General features: G+C 39.7%; 1 protein-coding gene and 1 long non-coding RNA gene across 7 annotated transcripts in view; one reads left to right on the forward strand and one right to left on the reverse strand.

The window, feature by feature from the left end:
* The window catches only part of BRD4 (bromodomain containing 4), a 214028-nt gene that overhangs the window by 167023 nt on the left and 31138 nt on the right, over positions 1-15867 (forward strand). For 4 of the 6 annotated variants that reach the window (XM_074935108.1, XM_074935103.1, XM_074935106.1 and 1 more), the window contains 4 exons: positions 3687-3896; positions 4730-4929; positions 6357-6658; positions 8308-8418. In XM_074935108.1, the coding sequence (XP_074791209.1) occupies positions 3687-3896; positions 4730-4929; positions 6357-6658; positions 8308-8418 (823 nt within the window). The remainder of the gene's footprint in view (positions 1-3686; positions 3897-4729; positions 4930-6356; positions 6659-8307; positions 8419-15867) is intronic. The other 2 variants (XM_074935105.1, XM_074935107.1) reach the window with 1 other exon arrangement.
* LOC141975005 (uncharacterized) overlaps positions 1-15867 on the reverse strand; it is a 135348-nt gene that overhangs the window by 8694 nt on the left and 110787 nt on the right. The window lies entirely within an intron of this gene.

Consider the following 15867-nt stretch of genomic DNA (forward strand, 5'->3'; position numbering starts at 1 on the left):
TGACTGAGCAGTGCATGCTTAACGGACAAATACAGACTTAATATTATGATTGGTAGCATTTATGTGGCTTTTCACCATAAACATGTTTTTACATTTTTTAAATATAACCTTTTAAAGAATCCTGGTTTAGTTTTTACATATTGAATGATAAATGGGTTAGAGAATATTTAAAATGGACCCTTCTGCTGTTAGACTTACTTGTTTCCCCAGCTGCCTTTGCTCTAGGTGGGGATGGTGCTTTGGCATGTCACAGTAACTAAATGTTGGCATTTGGGACTTCTTTGTACCATGAAGAGCTTTTACATTTACCTTATTTAAAAATTATATCCCAGCCACTATTTACCTGACTGAGCAGTTAAGATGTGCTCTGAGAATTTAGATAGCATTGTGTGTCTGTCTCTCATTTGCCTTACCTGTAAAAAGATGGTGTTTCTAATTGCAAGCCCTACTGTCTGGGATCTGAGAATCAACTTGGGTTATATCTGGATATAATTCGCCAGCAATAAAGATTCTGCACCAGTATTTGTTTAACAGTTCAGATGATAATGACTGACGCAGGGTAAAATCCATTTCTCTCTCCCATTGCCCGGATTGGCGCTGCAAGACTAATGTCAATATTAAAATATTATTTTGGCACTAAAGTGGATGCAATATATCAGGGATCGGCAACCTTTCAGAAGTGGTGTGCCGAGTCTTCATTTATTCACTCTAATTTAAGGTTTTGCATGCCAGTAATACATTTTAACGTTTTTAGAAGGTCTCTTTCTATAAGTCTATAATATATAACTAAACTATTGTTGTATGTAAAGTAAATAAGGTTTTAAAAATGTTTAAGAAGCTTCATTTAAAATTAAATTAAAATGCAGAGCTCCCCGGACCGGTGGCCAGGACCCGGGCAGTATGAGTGCCACTGAAAATCGCTCGCGTGCTGCCTTTGGCACGCGTGCCGCAAGTTGCCTACCCCTGCAATATATATTACTGAGAATACAATTTAGTCACAGAAAAGGTCATGGAAGTCATGGATTCTGTGACTTTACCAGGCCTCCTTGAGTTCTTCAGCTTCAGCCAGGGCTGTGCACCACTCCCCTGGAGCTGGGGCTATCTCCTCCGCCCCCACCCACTCATGTCTGGAGCCAGGGCTGTACCCCCCACCCCTGTGGCAATGGGGCTTGGACTGTCAGTCCCGCATGGGGCTCCAGCTGGCATACCACCCCCGGCAGCTTCCCTCCTCCCTCCCCCCCCACCCAGTTGTTTTAAGTAAAAGTCACAGAGAGGTCATGGCTCCTGTGAATTTTTGCTTATTGCCCACAACCTGACTGATTTTTACTAAAAATGACCATGACAAAATCTTAACCTTACATATTACACATGGGGAAGAGCCCTGTTGAGTAAGAAGATGCCCTTTTTACATGGTTGCCTTTCCGACCATACTCTAAGCAACCCCGTACAGTAGAGCAGGTAGAGAGCCTGCCAGGGTTTTAAAGAACACAATAAGACTTCAGAGAAGCTAAAATTAATTAACCACAAAAGCAGGCTGAATGAATAACCCCCCCGCCCCGGACAAATCTTTACAGATAGTCTGTACAAGAAGTAGCATTGGTAAAGGTCTTTTTACATCCTTTCCATGTCAAAGTTGATGCACAGGCAGAAACCAGTCCTTTTTTCTGTCACTAGCTGCTGCTCCCATTAGCTCTGTGGTGTTGAAATGAACTATTCTGCCTTCACTACTAAGGGGGGTTTCTAAGATTTATCTTGGGTGCTTTCATTTCTACTTGGCAGCTTCACATGGGGATATATGTTGGCATCTGCAGTACATGCTTCTTTCTGATTCTGGTGGAAATGGGCTGCTGGTTAGTGATTTCTCAGATCTCTTCATAGGTGATTTTTTTCCCAGCCAATTCCCAGAATCTTTCATAGGCACTTATTTTCAAAGGTGTCTGTTGTTCTAACATTTTAGTAACTCTGCAGCTCTTGCAGCCGTGTGTTAGCACCGAGATTACTTTTGAATTGAAAATTCTGTTTGGTTCTGGCGCTGTATATTTTTGATTTCCATAGGTGGTTGAGTTTAGTAAATGCTGTGGATGCGTCTCTGTACATTGGAATGCATCCGATGAAGTGAGCTGTAGCTCATGAAAGCTTATGCTCAAATAAATTTTAGTCTCTAAGGTACCACATGTCCTCCTTTTCTTTTTTCTCTGTTCTTGATGTCACTTCCTTCTTGAGGTCTCTGTTGACTAACAGCGTGCTGCCCAGGTGGATGAACTGTTTTACTTTTTTGATATTTTAGCCTTTTAACGTGGTGTTACCACTGGACATCTGCTTTTCAAGGATGTTTGATTTAGCATAACTAATTTTGAGCCTTGCTTGGCCTGTTATTTTTGCCAAGTTGTCTGTCTTTGTAAGTTTTTATGGGCATCACTCAGTAGTGCAATATCTTCAAAGTCTAGGTCTTCTAGGCATTTTCCATCTACCCATGCTGTTCTGGTGTTTGTGTTGCTAATACACTTCATTATCCAGTCTTTTGCAATGCCAAACAACAGTGGAGATAAAATGCAGCCTTTCAGCACCTGTGTCCACATTGAACCATGTCATCTGGTTGTTCAGATTTAGTATTAGCCATTCTGTAAGGGGATTTTTTCAACATTTCAGTATATCTCTGTACTGGGTTTTGTATTAAGGTCTTGACTCTGCAAGCATAGTTGTAATTTTTCTTTAGGACTTCAATCTACCATATCCTCCAAATCTCAGGTTTACCTTTTGACTTTAATTTTATTTAAAATAACAGTTAAGGAGTGAACAGAGAGGTAGTGTAGTAGTGTAGTAAGCTATGAGCTGCCTCAAAGTTTGTTTTTAATCAAGGAAGCTAAAACATTGAATTGTATTCTTTAGAAGTAATTTTGAGGAATTATTTGTGCCCTCTGAACTTTGTCTTCTAATAAGTAAGGAAGCTTCTGTCCTGAATTGGACAATCAGACATTTCTTTTTGTTAATCCATAGAGCTGTTCTGCTGTTTTAATAGGTTTGATCGTCCTGCAGCTTAGTATTTATTGTGTAGATAGTATACTTAATTCAGCACTCGTACCCTATTTAGTTACATAAGTAGGCTTTGAAGGATTAGATTTTTATCGGTAAATGTCAGTAAACATCAATTTCACTATCCACACACAAACTGAATATTTCTAGCGATAATAGAAAGTTACAGATAAGCAAAGTAAGAAAAATGCTGCTTGAGAACTTAGTTTAATTTAAGGATATTTACATATGTGATATTGACAATTTGTATTTTAATGGTAATAAAGCTTTAACTTTTTGAATCTCTACATCTGCTGTCATTAAATAATTGTCTGACCACCCCATGCTTCCCTGCGACTGTGGAAATGTAAATAAGTAGGAGAAGAAAGTTTAAAACTTGTAATTTTTTGCAACTGTGAAAAATTAAATGGACAAAAAAATGCTTAAAAATAAACAGCGATATCAGAAGTTGAATTCTGCCAAGCCTGTACAGAACCTATATTGAATCTTAGTCTGTCCTCCCTTCGTTCATTCAAGGAGGAAGGCTTGTCTGTCTTTATCAGGTGCTTATGTTGCTTGAATAATAATCATTATTATATGCTGAGCTGCTTGTAAATGTGTATTTGTATTCATGCAAACCCAGCATTATTTTTCAATGTGTGTTTCTCCCCCAGGATGTTTTTGAGATGCGCTTTGCTAAAATGCCAGATGAACCTGAAGAACCCATGATTCCAGCCTCCTCTCCAGTAGTGGTGCCGCCCCCAACCAAGGTGGCCCCCCCTTCATCCAGCGATAGCAGCAGTGATAGCTCCTCCGATAGCGATAGCTCATCAGATGATTCTGAGGAAGAACGAGCTCAGCGACTAGCAGAACTCCAGGAACAGGTAATGTGTTCTGCGGGTCTAGGGGCTAGAGCAGGGGGAACTGGGAGTCGGGCATTCACAACTCTTACTGACGTGGGTGACCTTGGGCAATTTGCTTTAGCTCTTTGCTTTAGTTTATCCATCTGTAAAATGAGCTACCAGCTGTCCACGGGCTGTGGACAATTGTAAAATGTAAAATGCTCTGACATCTGTCATTGAAAGGGCTTAATGGGCAAAGTATTAATAAATATCATGGTGTCTTTCAAAACATTTGCATATGTTCTATTTAGTTCACATCTAACGTTCAAAAAAAATTACAGCACCATTACACTATACCATTGCCTTGAGTTAGGTAGCGTCATTTGAATCGATAGAATAGAGTTTTGGGCTGGCTGAACTTAAGACTCAAGTGTGGAACATGGACTTATAAAATGGGGCCTGTAGCCACCACCTCTGATAGGGAGGTGCAGCCCTGAATACAGGCAGTGCTCCATCTAGATTGTTGTAGCCTCACAGGCCCTCCTCGTCCATTAAATCATTCGGTGTCAATAACACTTAGTGTCCGATTGGCGCTGAGGAAGTGGGCAGTCTGTTCTTGGCCAAAAGGTAAGGAGAGTAGTAACTTTATTTATAAAGGCTTCCTACCCCCTGTAAAGCGGGTCAGGGTACTTTAAAGTATAATAAACAAAAAAATCAGTGTACAATAAAAAACATCTCGAACTGACCCACTTAATATTCAAAGAGATGAAAGCAAGTGAGAGTAGCCAGGCCAGAAAGGAGGAGGAAGGAATGAATATGGGGGAGAAGGTGATGCAGAGCGAAAGTATCTTGATCTTTGTATGTCTGCCTCTTAGCTTAAAGCAGTGCATGAACAGCTCGCTGCCCTATCCCAGCCACAACAGAACAAACCAAAGAAAAAGGAGAAAGACAAGAAAGAAAAGAAAAAAGAGAAGCACAAAAAAAAGGAAGAAGTAGAGGAGAATAAGAAAAGTAAAACCAAGGAACCACCACTCAAGAAGGCCAAGAAAAATAATAGCAACAGCAGTAACTCAAGGTCAGCTTTGTGTCTGTCTTATCTTGCAGTTTTTGTATTTTACTGCACTGAGGAACAGTAGAGAGTTAGAGACAACCTTCTTGCATTCAGGATTACTTCCAACAGTAACCACTAGTGCCTGTGATGTAGTGATAGCTCAATCTGGGGTTTCTAGCTTCTGTAAGGGCCTTGGCATTGATAGTATCAGTTCCAGCAACACGTGTTGGTGCAGACCCCAATCCATTGTGCCTCAGTGTGACAGTACTTGTTTTCACTTGTGCACCCCTGTGCTTCTGTGCCTGGCTTGTGTGGCTGCCATTAGTATCCAATATGAGATATGATAGAGAATTAATTTTGTTCCTCTGTATATTGTCACTGTGACATTGAATCCCAGATCCTGGAGGTTTTTTTTAGATTTCATCTACCTTCCCCTCCTGGGTGCTGGAGGGATTGGCTTATCAGGGAAAAGGTTATGAGCTAGATATTTACAGTTGGGTAAGTGACAACTCGGAGGAGGTAAAATATCCAAGTACTTCACGGGCATAGCCCCCAGCCAGCGGGAGGAACTGTTAGCCCCCCGCCAGCGGGAGGAACTATTTACAGTGCAACGAAGTATCATAACTTCGGGTAGTGGGATGAAATGAAGAAAGGGGAAAATGTAGTTTGCATATAAGTACAAACTGCTTGCTGTGAGCTTGCTTAGGCTGCAAAATTGTCAAAGGTAAGGAACATGAGCCCATTTCTCAAACCCTACCCCCACCCCCCATTTAGGGCATTGAGGGTGGATAAAATATTAGACAATGTACTGTACAGCTCAATTGTAAATCCTCCCCAGAGAACTGAACTGACTGTGGCCTAATAGATCTCTTACTTCTTTAATTTCATTGGTAATCCTTTTGCTACATAGGCTGTGCATTCTGTGTTAACGCTGAGGTGCTATGAATCTGGCTGAAGTGTGACCTCTTCAATTACATACACATCCTTTTTATAACTATAAATCTAGTTTCTCAAAATCATTGACAGTCTAATTTATGTATTCTCAGAACAAAACCACAACCCTAGTATATGAAGTCTAACAGATCGTTACTTATTCTGAGGACACGTTTGTTTGTTTTTTTCATGCCTGCTGCTTCTTGCTTCCCCTCCTCTCCCATGCACAGTACATAGATCAGCAAGTCAAAAATCATATATGGATCCCTCTTATTTAATGCTGAAAATGAATGTCACCAAGGAGCGCCTATCTATCACCTTCTGTTCTCTCTGCCCCTCTTACCCACCCATTTCAATTGTACTCTTAATAGCCTACTGAAATTAAACAGCTTTGATCATTTTTAATTAGAGTGTAATGTAATCAGTGTTACATTTAAGACATTAATATCAAGCTGCTGCTTTTTAAACGCCTCACCATTTTGGTGTTTCTATAATAATGTTTTATAATTATTCCTAAGTAGTAAGAAGGAGCCTGTGACGGTGAAGAACAGCAAACCCCCTCCTGTCTACGAGTCTGAGGAGGAGGACAAGTGTAAGCCAATGTCCTATGAGGAGAAGAGGCAGCTGAGCCTGGACATTAATAAACTCCCTGGTGAGAAACTGGGCCGAGTTGTCCATATCATCCAGTCAAGAGAACCCTCGCTTAAAAACTCCAATCCTGATGAGATTGAAATTGACTTTGAGACATTAAAGCCATCCACGTTGCGGGAGTTGGAGAGATATGTAACATCATGTTTACGGAAGAAGAGGAAACCTCAAGGTACCTTTCATCCTCAAAGCAGTTTACTTCACATTCCAGCGATGTAGTGCAAATCTTGTGAGAGAGAGAGAGAGAGAGAGACACACACACACACACACACACACACACACACACACACACACACACACACACACACACACACACACACACACACACACACACACACACACACACACACACACACACACACACACACACACACACAGAGAGAGAGAGAGAGAGAGATGGTGCACATACTGTGCGTATAGGTATTTATATCCTCATGCCAGGGGAGAGAAGAACTCATTTCAAAGCTACTACTTTTCTATCAAAAGGTAGATTTGATTAATGGCACAACAGCATGTGTGTTAAATCTTACCACTGGACTTCAGCTCAATGGCTTGTGATTTAGGGCTAATTTTATCTTAATATCCCTGTACTTTGAGCTCTAATGTAAATATTTTCTTCACTCCAAACACTTGATACAAGGGACAGATCATACTGCCAGCTAAATGGAATATTACATGCTGTTTCAATCTCATGCAAACTTTTCTTGTAAAACCTTTTAGTTTTCTTTTTATTGTACAACAGTATTTGTTCTGGGCTGCAAACTCTTCAGTGTGCCAAAAAAAAACCCAAAACACCTCCTCTCAGTGAAAGAATGTTCTCATGTCAAACTGGGGCGCCATCATGTGAAACAGTTGGCACATGTATAGGCCTGGATTTTGGATTGTGCCAGGCATGAGACTCACTACACTGGGGCTGCCATCCTGGATTCTTTCCACCAGTTTTTGGAGCTGTTTTTGGACTTTGTTTCAGTTTTTAATATATGGTTAATGCGCAGAAAAGCATTTTAAAATTGAAGTAAAGCCTCTTACAAAATCAAAAGTGGCTGCACATGTAGAGGGGAGTTTGGAGGACTCTCCAATCACCCATTCCCATGCTTTTCTTTGTACTAATATATCTGAATAAAACCTTTACGTTTGGAATTCAGCAAGCCATAAGAAGATGTGAAATTGCCCTATGTGCTGCTGGCCTAAGCATCACTTGTAAGCTTATTTGGTGTTTTGGAAAGAAAAATAGCCTAGAGCCTGAAGTGTAAATGTCAAACGCTGCATATGCATGATAAGCCTTCTCTAACACAGATTGCAGAAGGATTGGGTCACGTGCAGGATTGAGTATATGCAGTTTTGGACCTATTATAATTCATTGGGTCAATAGCATTCTTAAAAAAAAATACTATGCGTTAATTATGGGCCAATATTGTCTAGTCAGTAAATAATGTGTGTTAACATTTCTAGCACACTTTCCTTCTGCAAGAATCTGATACATGCATGTTTATGGGTTATTTAGACAAAAGTTGTATTTGTTACATTGGAATTGGGAGCAGCAGGGCAAACTCTTCGTTTCTGCCCTAGTTTGTAAAGCTCAAGACTAGGAAGGAACATGGGAACAGGGCGGTGAGTTTGCTTTGCCCAATTACAATAGTACTTTACTTAGTTAAGCTACTTATGACTCCAACTATAGAGCATCAGCATACAAGCAGCCCTCCATGCAATAGAATTCCTATTACGGGCGTTGCTGATTACAGGAGGACCACACAGCACAAGACTGGATTCTGGGTTATTTTTGTCATCCTTTGACAATATTGTACTGTTATCTTGTTGCAGCAGAGAAAGTGGATGTAATTGCTGGTTCCTCTAAAATGAAGGGGTTCTCCTCCTCAGAGTCTGAGAGCACCAGTGAATCCAGCTCCTCCGACAGTGAAGATTCAGAAACAGGTTAGATGCAGCTTATTTAAAGACTCAGTCCTATACCTGTCTTCTGTATAAATAAATATGTTTTCAGTACTGGCTTGGTCTTTAATTTTTTTGTCTTGTAATTAAAAACAGTACACACAGTGTAGATCCTGCATGTTGCAGTTGCCTGTAGTGGACCCGACATATGAAACTTGAAGGTGGGGGATATGGCATCTTGCACTTCCCAAGATTACAAGATTTTCTTGCTTTTCTTCCTTGCGATGGGAGAGCCAACCTGCAACATATGCCCAGATACTTTCTGTCTGGCCAGTGATTTAATTACATATTTTTTAAAAGTCCCCTTCTCTTTTCAGTTTGCTCTTGGGGAGTGTAAGTGTTCTCACCAGGAACACTTCTGCACCAGAGCATTTTGCTGGACAACAGCTGAGGAAATGTGGGTTTATGTATAAAAAATAAAAACAATGGCATGAAACAATTCTCTTCAGGAAAGGTAGGGTGAATTTAGTGAGCAGTAATGACTGTGTATAGCTTTTCTAGTCTCAGCTGATACTCCCTCAGAATTTGTGATTTAGGCATGTTAAGTTGATTTTGCACTTCTGAAATAGCTTCTTAAAGTATGGTTCTTCCTCTAAAGTGGCATTGTGGCATTTGTGTCGAAGTGAGCAAAGCTGCATAGCTAAAAATTTGAGTTATTCTTTCTCAGACTGCCAGCTCTGTGTGGGTTCTGAAAGTTAAGCTGGGTTCTTTCTGACACACAAATCACCAGTAATAAAGTTTCTGCAACTTTAACTTAGTTAACTATGTCTGATGAAGATGTAAGAGGTAGAAAACAGTCCTGCTTCCACTTCTATAGCTGTATTGACTCTGAAGTGCAAACAGGAGTAAAAATAAATAGAAACGCACTTGTAAGAAATTCTGTGACTGAAGTAATTTTCGGGCCTGCCATTGGGTTGGGAGGGGCCTAAGAGCACAGGTGCTGAATGCATACTGCTCTAAGCCTCACATGTATGCTAAATACTCGCCTCAACTTTTCCTGTCCCCTCCAGTCAGCAGAGGTTAGTATTTATAGGAGTTGCTTTGGGTGCTTACTAATGACACTTCCTACAAACACTCCAATTTTAAGGCTGTATTTTTTGAGGTTGGGGAATCTGCACTAAACTGTAGTTAAACATAACACATTTAAGTTGCATTATATTGTCAAGCATATTTTTAAGTAAATTTAGTTTTTTTGAAAGGAACTCCTGACCTTTGATGATAGTTCTTTAGAGGGAATTATATTTAATACTGGTCAAAATATAACTTTCAGTGGTAGTGAGTGCTGTCCTCATAGTGTGCGTTAGTGGAGGAGAAAAATGGTCTCCTGCTACTTGATAAGTCTTAAGGCAGAGCTGCCACATTTACACTCAAACCATAGACTGTTATTGTACACTTGTTTTTCGGTGGCTTTATTTGACTAATGCAGACTCGGTCCTGCCAAAGCTTCTGTGAAAAACTTGTTTAGAAATCAATTTCTCTGTTCTTTCTTGCATGACTCTTTGCTCATTCAGGTCTGAGACATGGGAGTTAAAGAAGTATTGTTCCTCTCTGCCCCAGAGATGTATTCCCAGTGTGATGCTGTTGTCTGCAAAAGCACAGTTGTGGATATCTTGGCCTGGTCTACGAAGTTTTTGTACTAGTATTTGGCTACACTACTATAGTTAAATCGGTGCAAAACCTGTGTGTAGACAAACCCTAAAATGCCACAATATGGCAAAAACAGAACGTTCCTCCTTGTTTGTCTTTTTCCATGGAAAATATGCGTGATCCAGACAAAACCATTTCTATGTCAAATGTTTCTCATAATCTTCCTGAGAATGAGGCAGTGGAACCTAATTCATTTGATTGGGTGGATATGAGTGAAATTGAGCATCACTTGCTCATTGTCCTGTAATTGACCTCTTGGGTTGTATTGGCTTAGAGAGCCGTCTTCTGCCATAGAGCACTTTATCCTTAAGAACAAATTGCTTTATAGTTTATTTTTGTATTTTGAGTGAGCTGTCACTAGGCAGAGCTAATTAAAACCTTAGCTCTCTATAAATTTTATGTGGTGTGTGGTATGGAAATCTGTAAGATGACAGTTTGCTCAACTTTGCAACGTGACCGTCACATTAGTACCTCCAATGTTCTCCACTGTGTGCCATAACTGCACTTCCTTGGGGGAATTCTAAATGTGACTGAGCTTTTTTCTCTAGTGTTCTCTGTTCCATAAAACTATAAGAACTGACTGTAAAACTGCTCTTCCCATAAACGTATCCATATCTACCTAGTCTGATTCCATCTTGACATTCTTGGGATGACAGGGCCAGTGTTTTCAAAACTGGCCTCTTAATTTTGGTTGCCTCTGTTTTTGGGTGTCCATTTTGAACTTGATTATCACAGGTGCTGAGCCCGCCACAGCTCTTTAACTTGTATTGGTGCCCCCAGTCAATAGGTGCTCAGCATCTCTGAAAATCACGGCCAGGGTGTCCCATGTTTGCTACTGGAAATCAGATGTTTTTGAAAATGTTGGCATTAAGTGATTTAGTGCTATCATTAGAGCCATTGGACAGCACTCTGTCTCTAGGTATAGTGCAATGTGTGTGATGATTGATCCTTCTTTCCCATCACATTTATTTTGAAATTGCAACTGTTCCTTGGGATGCAACTTTTGATTTTGTTTTAGCTTGTTGGCTGTTATCTTTCACTTTCTGTTACAAAATGAATCATATAATATATTTATAATTCTCTCAGTTTAAACACTGTTTTTAAAAGCCAGCAACCCTGCATGCAGTTTGTAATCTTTATCAAGCTTTTTGCCACGTCATAAAGCTACAGTCACCAGATTTTTTTTTAAATAGTCTTTGAATATGTACAAATGAATATACTTGTTTTGATAATACTTTGTTACCACAAAAGAAAAACTAAATTTTTCTGGTCTAGAATATTTACAGTGACGTTTGTTTTGCTAAATCTTTCTCCTGCTTTTCTGATTAAATATAGGGGCCCTTGTTGACCCTATACTGCAGGATAGTAACTTAATTATTAACATATAGAATACTGTTTCCCATGAATTGAAATGTAAATGTTTAAACTTTTGAGAATTGTATATTTGATACCTTATGTAACTAATGTATTGTTAGTTCATGATACCCTTTATTGTAACAGCCCTGTTGCTGGCCATCTGAGCGTCTCTCTCTGTAATGTTTAAATGAGCAATATGATTCTGGAGAAGTTGTAAAATATATATCCTGATAGGAGAATCTTGGAAACACCTGCACTGGAGAAGTGGAAAATTAGATTTAAAATCTTACTGATAATCTTTGCACTTCAATTTTTAATAAGATCTGGCTTCTTATGGTCTTCTTTTATAATAACTTGGTTTCTGTTTTTCCTTTTTTTACCCACTGAGCTGCTGTTTGGTGGGTGTACTTGGTGTTTTGTGCAATAGATGTATGTGGTTTTAAATCTAAAAATATTAATATTATAATTCTAAATTATTTTATCTTGGTTTGGTTTATCATAAAGCACTTTGATACATGTAAAAATACACACCAGTTAATTCTATAATATATAAGAAAAAATAGGTACATATTATATAAGTAGTTATACTGAAATTACACTTCTGCTCCGATCTCCTACAGTTCACTCTCCGTAGTCACTAAAGACAAGTTTTAATGTACTAGTACAGTGCTCTCTTACAGCTGCCTGACTCATCTCTGTAGTCCAGATTTCTGAAAAGCTACTTACGTTCTGGGTTGATTTTGCTCCACTCACTTTAATCCACCTGTTGTTGCTAATCCTTAATCAGAATTTAAAACAGAATGTTTAAAGCATTCATGTTAATAATCATGAGTACTATACTTACATTGAAAATCAGCCCTTGAAGATTTAATACCTTGAAGATAGATATTAGTAGAGAAAACAAATTACTGGGGGATGTTCTGCAGGAGATTGGACCAGGTGAACATAATGGTCCCTTAGTTTTATAATCTATGAAAACAGAGGTACAGGATTAAAGGATTAGTGCAGTTTAATTTTAGTTGTGTTTTGACAGTATCTTTATGAATTGTAATGAGATTGAAATTCATCCTGGAAACATCTACTTGTGATATAGACTAAACATGACCATCATGTTGGCTGGTAACTTTCTTACCTCCTGACTTTCTGTGCTAGTACTGTGAAATTTCTAGTAGATTCCATTGCCTCTTTCAATTATGGTTTTGGTATCTTCAGCTTTAGGTGAGTTGCATGTAAGCAACATCTTTTTCTACAGAATACAAATACAGTTTTGTAAGCATATCTGTTCTTTTGATCTGAATCATTCAGTCATGAATGATCAGACTGTAGTACACAGTGGTGCATCTTTATGGCAGAGAGTGTCTAGTGCTCACAGAACACACAAATATATGTTAACAAAAGTCAGAAATTGCCTTTAGAGGTGCAATGCTGGGTCTTTCTGGCCTGAGTATCCTCTTACCACTTTAGGGCAGCAAAAGAGCTCAGTTTTTTTCATACCCTGGGGAGCAGGAATGTGGGAAGTAATACTTCTGGTGAACTTGGTCTCCATGTTTCATAGCTATTGTTTCATATTTCAAAGTTTTAATGCTGAATGAAGTAATATTGCGATGTTATACCTCACCTAAAGGTCTTAAGTATTATGTTGTGTTCATGTCTTAGCTAGCAAGCCTGAGATGTCTCCTGAAAAGCCTCAAAGACCACAGATATGTAGAAACCATTCTACTAAAATTATTTCCATCATAACAAACACTAAAGTTAAGGTTTCAACTTGACTTGTCAGCTGAAACTTCCTTTGCTCAGCTCAAAGGTAAACTTTTGGGGTGAACATTTTGAGTTAACGCCAGTTCAGCTGTGAGTTGTGCAAAAGAAAGATACTTTTCCTGTGTTTGTAATGTATTTTTATGTATGGATTAAATGGCTGACCTTTCAGACTTCAGACCCTGCTAAATTGTAATCTGTTCCTTAATAGAGTTTCCTTATGAATCTGAGGGGGAAAAATTCTTCCCTCCTCAACAGTACTGCACTCATTTGAATTTAATTGGCTTCTGTTTGGTCTTTATCAGGCATCAGGTAGCTTTTTAGTCATGTTTGACAGCCCTGCCCTTCTCAACAATCAGACTGCTTAACAACTTCAATATACTGTGGTGATTGAGGAACTTCAGAGAATGGGAGGCATCTAGATTGGGGAACTCTGTGCAGAAACTTCCTCTCATCCTCTTTTTCTCATGTGGGTGGGGAGTCTCTAACAATTTGGATTTAGTGGACTTAATGCCTAGTAGTATCAAAGTTCCTGATCATCTGGCACTTAGGAAATTTAGAAGAATTAGGATATTCTACCCTAGTGTCCTGCATTTAGGATGTAGTTTGAATTGTGCATCTGAGGAGGCATTCATATCCACACACAGTGATTTGTGAACAGAATGCCACCATTCCTGGACAGTTGTACCTTCAATACCTCATATGGCTCTATATAAATAAGCTTACTTAGCTAAACTCCTAGAGGTGCTTTGGTCCTTGGGTGCTGAAATAGGAAACTTGATTCCCTGTAGTCTTAACTTACCGTACAATGTTTCGAAGTGCCTACTACCTCCTATCTGTTGTAGCTCCTCCCTGAGAAACACCAAATGGGAGAAGAAAAAATAAGAGATGAATTTTCTCTCAGTAGAATCAAGAATTAACTTTGTATTAATCACCAAGTACACTCCTAATAGCATCAGTAGGACCCAACCAAATTCACAGTCCATTTTGGTCAATTTCACAATCATAGGATTTTAAAAATCATAAATTTCATTATTTCAGCTATTTAAATCTGAAATTTCGTCATGATGTAATTGTAGGACCTGACCCAAAAAGGGATGAGGGGGTTGCAAGGTTATTGTAGGGGGGGTTGTGGTACTGATGCCCTTACTTCTCTGCTGTGCTGGCCGCGGCGCTGCTTTCAGAGCTGGGCAGCTGGAGAGCAGTGGCTGCTGGCCAGGAGCCCAGTTCTGAAGGCAGAGTCACCACCAGGATCAGCACAGAAGTAACGATGGCATGGTATGGTATTGCCACCCTTCTGCGCTGCTGCCTGCAGAGCTGGGCCCTCAGTCAGCAGCTGCTGCTCTCCGGCTGCGCTGCTGCTGACAGGGCACTGTCTTCAGAGCTGGGCGCCTGGCCAATAGCCACTGCTCTCCAGCCACCCAGCTCTGAAGGCAGTGCAGAAGTAAGGGTAGCAGTACTATGACTCCCCTAAAATAACCTTGTGACCCCCCTACAACTCTGTTTTGGGTCAGGACTCCCCAGTTTGAGAAAAGCTAGTCTCCCCTGTGAAATCTGTGTACTGTCGGGTAAAAGCACACAAAAGATCAGATTTCATGGGGGGAGATCAGATTTCACGGTCCGTAACGCTTTTTTCGTAGCCATAAATTTGGTAGGGCCCTAAGCATCAGTAATGGGGCTTTGCAGAAGAGCACTGCTATATCTATGGTCCTGCAAACCTCTTGAGTAGTTACTTGGAGAACTATGCAGTTGGGGAGTTCACTATTGAAATTCAACAGTTAAGGCTCCCTGAGTGATCAAATCTGCACCCTTACTGTTCTGATAACTGTATCAAATTTGTCTTAATATTCTATTTTAATGTGGTGAGTTTTAATAGAAACTCTTTTGTTGGGAGTTTGGGTGTGGGATGTTCTTCTCTTTATTCTTTTTTAGCTGGGGATGTTCATTTTTTAAAACATACTTTCTAATGAGATGTCAGGAAAAGTGCTTTACTTTGGTTTTGAGCCCGTTGAAGAATGACCATCTTGATACACCACTCCTTGTTAGTTTACAACATGCTGATTCTTGTTGCATCTGAATTGAGGAAGGAGAACTAATTAATATTTGTAAAGCACCATACAGAGCTTCAGTCCACTAGGCACTTGCACTCTAATCCTATTTTAAGAAACTATTCACTCGCATACATGGCTGCAGGATCTGGGCCTTAGTGTGTTTATGTACTGTGATACATAGAAAAACTAAGTACTGTTTTTAATCACTGTTCTTTTGCCCAGTTAAGATTAGGGTTGTTGGGTTTTTTTCTTCAAAACCCTGGTGTTTTTTAATGTAAGAATTTGACAAATATCACACCAGCATTTTTCCACTAAGGTGATAGTTCCATTAGAAATTCAATAAACTGATATGCCAGCAAATTAGAACTTAGGCACCCTTTTTTCTGTAAAGGTAGATATACATCTTGTCCAAGACCAATTTGAACCTTGGGTTTTAGTGCTCTTGCTACTGCTAACAACTTCCTTTAGCCACATGTTTAGGGAACTCTTCTGCCTTACATGACTGTGTGTCAGTGGCATAGAAGCCACAATGAGTTGATCTGCTCTTCCTGCACAACAGGGGAAGGGAAGCAGTTAGATTGAATTGTCTTCCAGCATAATGCCAAGAAAGCACCACAACACAGTC

Source organism: Natator depressus, chromosome 20, assembly GCF_965152275.1.
Source record: "Natator depressus isolate rNatDep1 chromosome 20, rNatDep2.hap1, whole genome shotgun sequence".
In the NCBI taxonomy this organism is placed as follows: Eukaryota; Metazoa; Chordata; order Testudines; family Cheloniidae; genus Natator; species Natator depressus.